Source organism: Emiliania huxleyi, assembly GCF_000372725.1.
Source record: "Emiliania huxleyi CCMP1516 unplaced genomic scaffold EMIHUscaffold_68, whole genome shotgun sequence".
NCBI lineage: Eukaryota > Haptophyta > Isochrysidales > Noelaerhabdaceae > Emiliania > Emiliania huxleyi.
In genome coordinates, this window is record NW_005196900.1 from 469981 (window position 1) to 479219 (window position 9239).

The following is a 9239-nucleotide window of genomic DNA, read 5'->3' on the forward strand; positions in this document are numbered from 1 at the left end:
TGCTGTGTGACGCCGTCCATAGCGGGCCGAGAAGGCCGCGAGCGGCGAGGATGGTTGTGACTTGTGTGTTTGCCACCCTGGGACTCGGACGGCCGCCTCAGAGGGCGGGCATGCGTCCTCTCGCCCTCTCACCCGCGGGAGATGGCCGAGTCCACGGAGCCGCACGCTGCCTCTCCTTGGACGCGCAAGGCTCCGACTTCTATAAAGGGTGTGGATGCTGGGTTGAACAAAAAGGCGGGACGCGACCCACTTCGCCACAGACGGTCCCGCGCCTCGCCGCTAAGACGGGTACACGACCGCGGCTTGTGTGCGTGTACCCGTCTTTGTCCGGAGTGAAAAGTCCAACGCGCTCGTCGGTGGCGGCTTCCCTCAACCTGCGCCGCGCTCGGCGAACCTCGACAGCGCCTTCGGTGGCATGCAGCTCTTTGTGACAGAAGCCTGGAGAGCAGCTCCTCTGCTGCTCACACACTCTGCACAGCTGACACAGCCTACTGTGCGGCTGCCACAGCTGTGACAGCGATGGGCTCGCCCTCACTGGCCCTCAGTCACTTGTGCTGCGGCTTGTGTGAGCGACACTGCTCGGCGACTGCCGGCACACTGTGAGACCGTGGGTGTGAGGTAAAACCACGCTACCAGCGCTTGGTCACATCGGCCCCGAGGTCAGATCCATCTACTCTGTTGATGACAAGACTTGTCTACCGGCTGGAGCCGAGCAGGAGGGCTTGGCGCACAACCCCTTGGTCAACTCACCCTCCACACCCCGTAGAGAAAATCCTTCGATATCTGCACCAGCGTTTTAAAGTGAAATCAGAAGAGATCGATGCTCCGGGCTAGGCTTTGGGGTAGGCAGCCACCCTTTCGAAGGTGAGGCGTGTCTGTCGACTGGAACTAGCCTCGGACAGACACATCATTTCAAGCTCACGTCCAGCACTTCGAGCCCGGCCCCCCTGGCCGCCGTTGCGAGCGCCGCCGCCGTCTCAGCCACGCTGCCGCGGACATCCACGAGGACCTCAAAGGTTTGCACGTCCAGCTCGCTCGATGGGGGCGCCGGTGGCCTCGCAGGCTCGTCGGCACGTACGATGCTGGCGGCGCTGCCCGCCGCCTCGGAGTCGCCGCCGAGTCCTCGCTTGCCAACCGCGCCCTCGGCGCGGACCGGCTCGACGATCCCCTCGCCGCGCCTGCCGAGAGCGCCGCTCGTCCAGCCCATCTTTTGGAGGAGCGCGTGGCCCACGCCCGACGAGATGGGTGTCTCCGCCACGCTCTCCGCCTCCTCCCTCTCCCGGCGCCGCTGCTTCTTCGCCGCGGTCTTCGACAGCGCCGCCTCGGCCTCCTCGCCCGCGCCCGCGTCGGCCTCTGGCGGAGCACCCACGGGCGGCAGCACGATGCCGGCCAAAAAGTCGGTGGCCAACCGCTCCGGATCTGGCGGTGGCGGCGGTGGCGGCGGCGGCTCTGCGACCTCCTCGTCCCGACTCCGCTTTGTGCCACCCTCACCCCCGGGCGGCGGCGGCGGCGGCGGCGGCGGCGGAAGCTGCTTCGGAGGCGGCGGCGGCGGCGGCGGCGGCGGCGGCGGCGCCAAACCTGGAAAGTCCCTCCGAAGCAGCTTCTCAAAGACTCGCGGTGCCTCGAGATGCGCAAAGAGGGAGAGGACTCGAGTCGGCAGTTGCGTCCGCGGCGGGAGCAGCAGCGCCGCAGCCTCCTCCTGCAGATCGGCCGTGAAATCCTCAGCGTCGCCCGCCACCCTCAATCTGACCTGTTTGAGGCCGTCGGCGGCGGTGTCGACGTCCAGCACCGCCCAGCGCCTCGTCGAGCACTCGCTCTCGCGCCGGCCGAAGAGCGGCCGCACGCGAAGAGAGCGTCGCAGCTCAGAGTGCCTCGCCATGTCGACGGTGCACTCCCCTGGCGGCGGGAGCGTGGAGCCCGACGCCTCGATCAGCAGCCGCAGGACGACGGCGCAGCGGGCGGCGGCGGCCGGCAATGCGGCTGCAGGCCCGATTGCCGAAGTCCTTTGCTCAAAATCGGCGGAGGAGAGGCGTGGCACGCGGAGCAGGCCGAGCAGTCGCTCATCCATGCGTCGGAGCAGCGCGTCTCGTAGCTTTGCCCGCTCGCCCGCCGCCGCAGCCACGGCCGGCAGCACTCCGTGGTTGAGCACGTGCAGGCTCACCACGTCGAGCGCGGGCAGCAGCGACGCCCTGGCCGCGTCGTCCACGAGCAGCGGCAGCGGCGAGGACGCGTCCGGTGGGAATGTCGCCCACGTGTGAGGCGCGTGCGGCTCGCTCGGCTGGCTCGCCCACAGCCGGAGGCCTGGCAGCGCGCCGAGCGCCTCGGTGTGCGCTCGCTCGGCCGCCTGCCTCGCAGGCAGCGGCGCCTGCGCCGACGCGGCAGCCATGGGAGGGTCGTCCGCCGCCACGTCGACCAGCCCACGCCGCGCGAAGCAAAACCGCAGCGCCAACGTGAATAGGGCCCGCAGATCGGCGCCCTCGGCGGCGAGGGAAGGCGGAGGTCGCCTCCACGCAGTCGCCAGCCAGCGCTCGACGGTGGGTGCCGAAGGCGCCGCCGGCAGCTGCAGCAGCGCCGCGAGAGCGCGCGCGTTGCTGCCGAGAGCCGGGCTCCGGCGGACGTCGAGTAGCCAGCCGGTCTGCACCAGCTGCTCGCACAGCAGCTCGTCTGCGAGACGCGCGCCATCGCTCCCGTCGCCCGACGCCGGCGCGCTGCTCGAGGGCCCGCGGCAAATCGCTCGCGTGGAGCGCACGAGCGTCCTCTGCAACGGCAGCAGCGCGTACCGCTCCGCCGACCGGCGAACGTAGGCTCGGTCGAGTCCGCTGCCACCGGCGGCCTCCGTCTCGGCGAGCGCGGCCCACACAGACACGTACTCTGAGAGCCCGATCTGCGACGCGCTGGCCGCCGTGCCCGAGGCGGCGGCGGCGGCACGCTGCTCCGCAGCCGCCACGAGCTAGCGAAACCTCTCCATCGGCGACGGTGGCGGCGCGGTGCCCCACTCAAGGAGGCGGGAGATCGGCGCCGCCGCGAGAGCCGCGAGGGTCGGCGGCGGGAGAGCGGCGGGTAGCAGGTGCGGCGCCGCGGAGGCGACAATCGCCACGCGGCTCGGGGGGAGGAGGCCCTTGGCGGTTGGCACCCAGGAGGCACCGCGGAGCAGCGTCACCCAGCCAGCGACGCCGAGGTCGTGCACCGCGGCGCCGGGCTGGGAAGGGGGAAGCCACAGCAGCCGCTTCCTCGCGGGACCGCCGGTGCCGACGGTGGCGGTGAGTGCGGCCCCGCCACCCGTCGGCTGCTCAAGCGCAGCGGGCGCGCCCTCGCCGCGCAAGCACGGCGCGAGCGGGCCCTCTGCGGCGCTCGGCGCCTCCTCGTCGTCCACCGCCGCACGGGCCACCAGGTCGCAGAAGGCCACGGCGAGCGACGCGTCTTCGTCGCCGCGAGCGAGAGCGGCCCGCAGCAGCCGGGCCGAGGCCGGCGTCAGGGCCGCGTCGAGCACGACGGGACGCTTATGCCCGAGGCAACCCAGCCCATACGGCAGCGCAACCGACTTGGCGCTGCTCCGCTGCGATGCCCCGGCAGGGAGGAGGGAAGGGGCGACTGGCGAGGCCGAGACGAGGAAGGCGAGCCCATCCGAGGCGCCGGCGGCGACAAAGAAGGAGCGCCAGCTCGCGCGCTCGTGCGAGGAGGCGGACTTGTCCACGTAAACGCCGTCGACAAAGCTCACCGCCGCGCCACCCTCCACCCGCCGCTGCAGATCCTCGAGGCTCCCGTTGCCAAAGGCCGCGCCGACCGCGCACTGTCCGACGGGGAGCAGGGCGCCGCCCGCGATTTGCGCGTGCGAGCAGAGCTGCGGCTGCTTTTGCTCCTTGAGATGCCTCGTGAGAGCCACCACCGCCTCAGCGTCGGCTCCACGGCTGCCGGCCGCAGCTTGCGCCGCAAAGAAGCGAGCAAAAATCGCTCGAAGCGTTAGAGCGCGGTTGTCGCTCGCCGCCTCTCGGCGCAGCGCCTCGGTGGCGGTGAGAGCCTTCCGGATCGCCATCGCCGATTCACCACCGCCGCCCGGCACGCTCCCGTCGGCAGCGTCGAGGAGCAGCGAGTGCACGGCCGGGTGGAGGGTGAGGCTGCCGCCAGCGCGTGCTCCGGCGCTCGCGCCGTGGAGAGCGCGCTGCAGCGCTGAAGGGAGAGCGGCGAGCGCCTTGGACGCCTTCTGATCGGGCCACGTCAGCTTGTTGGCGGGGTGCAACTGCCCGTCACTTGCTAATAGCAAGGGCGGCGGTGGCGGCGGAAGCGGCGGCGCGCCGGCGGCGCCATCCTTGCCGGACGCGGCCTCCTTGGCAACCTCCTTGCAGTTGCGCCGCCACTCGTCCTGCATCTCCTGGCAGCCGGCCATCAGCCTCACCGCCAGCATAGCCGCCGCGGCGGCTACGGCGGCGGTGTCGCCAGCTGCGTCGGCCTCGGCAGCGCCGCCCGGCCGCTCCCTCGCGGTGGCCCACAGTGCCTTGCCCAAAGCGGCGGCCCCGGCCGCGTCGGTCGTCGGCCGGTGCAGCAGCAGCCACAGCGGAGAGTCGGCAGCCGCGGCGAGCGCGGGCGTGGCGAGTGGCCGCCGTCCGCCGAGCCACCGCTCCAGCAGCGCGGGCGGAAGCCAGCGCAATAGTGGGCGAGGGACGAGCGCAGCGCCCGCGGCGGCGGCGAACTCAACCCTTCGCGAGGCGCCGAGCACGGGCACCAGCGGCTCCGCCCGTAGCGCCGCGTCGAGCGGAGAGCAGTCGAGCCTCTCGCCCATGAAGGTGAGGTGCAGCGCCGCGGGGGCTGCTCCCGCGCCGGCGCCGCCCCGCCTGCCGCCGCGATCGTTACCGCGGCTGCGGCCGCCGCGGCCCTTGCCGCCGCCGTGCTTCGAGTCGCCGGCGGTCGGCTCCTCGCCGGCGTCGGGAGCGGCCCGCTCCAAGCTGGCGGGGAGGAGCCTGTACGCAGCCGCGACGGAGGCGTCGCTCGGAGCGGGGGCCGCCTCGGACACAACGGCCGCCAGGTAGCGCAGAGCGCACACGAGCAGGGCGGGGACCGTCGCCGCGAGCGCGCGGTTCCACGCGTTGTCGCTGAGGGACTGGACGTCCTGCCGGTCCACCGAGAGCAGCCACGCCGCCTGCAAGTTTGCGGCGCCGGGTGCTGGCACCCGCGTCGGCAGCAAAGCGTGCACGAGGCCGCCGCCGCCGCCGCCGCCGCCGCCGCAAGGCACGCCGTTCGAGTCGACCTGGAAGAAGAAGCTCGCCTCCTCCTCGGCGTCGGTTCCCTGCGGCGGCTGGTCGCGCCGCGTGTGGGCGCAGTAAGCGGCCCACGCCTCCCGGCCGGGCCGGAAGCGCACGCTCAAAAAGCACCAGCGCCCCGCCGCCGCCGCACACGCCGCGGCGCCTCCGCCGCCGGGCAGGGCGGGCGAGGAGGCGACCCGCGTGTGCGCGACCCGCAGGGCGGCGGCGGAGGCGGCGACGGCGCCGCTCGCTGCGGAAGGCGGGAGGGCGGCCGCCCTGGCTGCGCCGACGGGCACGTCGACCCGCTCGCAGACGAGCCGCTCGCCCACCCACACCAGCTCCCAGGCCGCCCGAGGCGCGTCGCCGTCGCGCTGGTCGGCGGCCAGCGCGCACCGCGCCAGCAGCGGCGGCACCGACGGCGGCAACCAGCGCAAGTCTCGCCGCAGCGCGTCGAGACCGCCGCGCGGGCGGAGCAGCTCGAAGACGCAGCCCGAGGCGACGGGGCTGCCGCTGCTGTCCTCGGCCCAGCGTGGCAGCAGCACCCACGCGCTCGGCGGGAGCTTGGGCACCGCGCCGCCGCCTCGCGGCTGCGCCGCCGCCGCCTCCGCAAACTCGAAGCGCCAGTCCGGGTCGGCGCAGCGGACGTGCGCGAAGCGCTTGTGGCACGCCTTGAAGCCGATGCCCATGAAGCCAGCCGCGCGCCGGCTCTGCTTTGTGCTCATGCCGACGCTCGCGAGACCGTTGACGTCGAGCGGGCTGAAGCCGCGGCCGTCGTGGGAGAGGCGCAGCGTGGGGCCGGGCAGCAGCTCGAGCCGCACCACCCGCGCGCCGTCGTCCACCGCGTTCTGCAGCAGCTCGAAGAGGTACAGGTCCGAGCGCGGGAACTGCTTCTCGAGGATCGAGAGGAAGCCTCGTACCGAGGGCTCGAGCACGTGCTGCGTGTAGTAGCCGCGGATCGCGTCGACCACCCACCGCCGACCCGCGGGCGTGAGCGGGGAGCGGGCCTCCGAGGCGGCGAGGCGCGCGGCGGAGGCCAGGTCGAGCGGCTCCGCAGCAGTGCTGCCGGCAGCGGAGCTGCGGTCCAGCCTTCGCCACTGCGGCTTTCCTCCGGCGGTGGAGCGGCAGAGCTGAAGCGACGGCCACGGCTCTGGTAGCTCGGGCTCCTCCGACCCTCCGACCCGCGCCGCCTCGTCCACGATGACGGCGGCGAAGCCGCGGCGGTCGACGGCGAGCACGGTAGTCGGAGAGTGCTCGAGGAGCAGGCACGTGCCAAGCACCTCCTCCGCGTGCGGCTGCGCCCAGAGCCGGAGGGAGAGGTCGGGCATCCCAGAGCGGGAGAACTGGCAGCCGATCGCAAACAGGAAAACGAAGGCGGCGCACAACGGTCCTCCTGGCTTGCCGGGGTCATGGGCCCCCCCTGGCTTTGCAAAGAGACATAGGCAGAGGCAGACGCCCAAGGGTGGGCGACGGCTAGAGGGCTAGTACGTCACACTCCTCTCCTTAAAATCCCTGTGTGCCGCGATGATAGCGATGAATCGGCGCGGCAGCGGACCACGGACGTCAACGCGAGCGGACGGCGCGAAAGTGCTCGGGCCTCGGCGCGACAGAAACTGGCGTGTGTGGTGGAGGCGTGCCATCCTCCCATCCCTCCCTTGGGTTGTCTGTTTTCTTTCTTTAAGATACACAGCTGGACTTGCGACGGTGGTAGTCGCCTTATATGTGTGCCACCGTTGCATATATGCCATATCCGGATATGCAACGGTGGCATAAGGCGACTGATACACCGTCCCAGGACCTGAGCTGGTGCTGCACCTCGAGTGCTGGACTGGCGCGCCAAGTACACACAATCAGCGACGGATACGGGATAACCCGGCTCTGCTGAGTGCTGTCCTCGTGTCTGCGCAACAAAAAGGCGGACAAACACCGTGCTTGCTATGTGCAACATGCAACAGAGGAAACACCGATCGCAAAAAAGAAAGTGCGGCCGCGCGGCTCGGCCACAAGACACACAGCTGGAACTGGCGCGCCAAGTACACACAAACAGCGGCTCATACCCGGCTCTGCTATGTGGGCATGGGCGCCCCGTCCGAGCCGCACGCGATGAGCTCGAAAACGTACGTGCCGGGTGCGCCCTCCTCCCCAAACGCCTTGAGCGCGGCCAGCCCCGCCCACCGCTGCGGCTCCTGCACGTACCACGCGGCGGTATGCCGGTGGCGGTCGCTCTGGACGAGCTTGGTCTCGCCGAGCGCCGCGATCTCGCACCGCCGCGTGGCCACCTCCTCCGCCGCGTCCGCCCCGCCCACCATCAAAAAGGAGTTGAACTTCTCCTCGAAGGCCTGGACGTTGTCGCGGTGCGGCGCCTCCCACCTTGGGCGCAGGGCAGGGCGCGGTTGAGAGGGAGGTGTGGGCGGAGTGGTGTGGGCGTAGAGCGGTGAGGATGCGGAGCGGCAGGGGGGCACCATTTCCCCTCTTGCCAATAGCCGAACTTGCGGAAGGACCACTGGGACGGGTGACTGCTGGCTGCGAGCGAGTCGGAGAGACTGAGGTGCATGCGGTGCCAGACTTGGTAGTCGTCTGTCTCGCGCATCTTGCTGGCCATGTCAATCAGCACCTCGTCGCCACGGGTGGAGAGTACGGAGTACCGCTCCCAGCTGGATGGCTGGCCCTCGCTATCGCGGTACTCCCACTCGAACCAGTCCCCCTCTTTGAAGCGCGACGACGCGAGCTGCCGCCCCATCGCGACGTGCGCAGGGCCGGACCGGGGCTTGCTGTGCCGCCGCTCCTCCAGGAGAAGTGGATGCCGCGCGCGAGCTGCTTGGTCGGAAGAGAAAAGCGCTGCACTGGCGCCGACGGCTGCGCCTCCCGCGAGGTGGCGGAGATGCAGCATATATGTGTCGAAGGAGCGGGACGCGGTGGTGCCCCGGTGTGGATGGAGTGCGGATGTCGCCGCATCTCTTTTTCTTTTATTCCACCCTTTTCAAAGTAACGGCATTTAGTAGGAGAGGCGCCCGAGATGGGGGCCGGGGGGGTTAGATCGCGCGCGGCGCGCGTGCGTCCCCTCAGCCAATCAGGAGCTTCTTCTCCTCGATCAAGGAGTAGGTACCTCCATGTTGAGTGAGCGGCGCCGGGCGGCCCCTTGCGGATCCGGCCAGAGGTGTCGTAGTGCGAGCCGTGGCACGGGCAGAACCACCCGTTGTAGTCGCCGGCCTTGTTGATCGGGACGCAGCCGAGGTGCGTGCACACGCCAAGCACGACCAGGGTCTCTGGGTTTTGCACGCGGTCGAGGTCGTTCTCCGGGTCGCGCAGTTCGGCGAGGTTCACGTTCGCGGCCTCGGCGATCTCATCCTCGGTGCGCGACCGAATGAAGACTGGCTTGCCCCGCCACTTAGCCGTGATGCACTCGCCCATACTCAGCTTGGAGATCAACCTCCAGCGACGCCATCGCAAGCACCGCGTCGGCCGCCGGGTTCATCTGGGCGAGGAACTTGATCAGGCAGAGAGGCGCCAGGCTGAGGCAGAGATGAACTTGGCGCCGCCTGCAGCAGCGCGGCCCGTCGGTCAAGCGCTGCCGGCTGCGGAAGCGAGGGGGAGCGCGGAGCCGGTACGCGGCTGCAACGGAGCGCACCAATCATCGCGTAGTTAAACGTGCGGTTCGCCGGGTCGGCGTGTCGCACGCGCGCCTGTTATGCGGTAAGGCTCTCGCCGTCGACAAACTTCCTCGGGTCGACCGTGGTGACGTATCCGCCGCCTGGCGTTGTGCTGCGCGTCACCTCGGACTGACAGGCCGGCGCAGAGACACCGCAGGCTGCGCACCAGAGCGCAGCGCGCGCGCCGAGTGGCGCCGGGCGCCGAAGCGCCTGCAGCTGGGCGCCACGCCTGAGCGAGGCAATCATGAGCCTGATTGCTTTGCACACCGAAGGGTCACCAACCAAAAATAAAGAGGGCAACGAGCCGTGTACAAAGGGCTCCGAACGACTCCTCTGCCGCATGCCTGCCTCTCTG

General features: G+C 70.5%; 2 protein-coding genes across 2 annotated transcripts; both read right to left on the reverse strand.

Moving 5' to 3' along the window:
• Positions 1-907: 907 nt before the first annotated feature.
• EMIHUDRAFT_452792 (hypothetical protein) lies at positions 908-6595 on the reverse strand (the record flags this gene model as incomplete). The annotated part of the gene is made up of 9 exons (XM_005762432.1): positions 5850-6595; positions 5534-5786; positions 5228-5329; positions 4962-5134; positions 4614-4766; positions 4334-4388; positions 2961-4201; positions 1579-2894; positions 908-1353 (listed from the first exon to the last, which is right to left on the reverse strand). Exons 1-9 carry the CDS (start codon positions 6560-6562, stop codon positions 908-910), a joined length of 4452 nt encoding a protein of 1483 aa, XP_005762489.1. The 5' UTR covers positions 6563-6595.
• Positions 6596-8340: 1745 nt separating this feature from the next.
• Positions 8341-9094, reverse strand: EMIHUDRAFT_358392 (ubiquinol-cytochrome c reductase iron-sulfur subunit 1, Rieske iron-sulfur protein 1; the record flags this gene model as incomplete). The annotated part of the gene is made up of 4 exons (XM_005762433.1): positions 8341-8621; positions 8665-8762; positions 8863-8917; positions 8948-9094. Coding segments are annotated over 4 exons (581 nt in total), but the record flags the coding sequence as incomplete, so codon positions are not given.
• Positions 9095-9239: the final 145 nt, after the last annotated feature.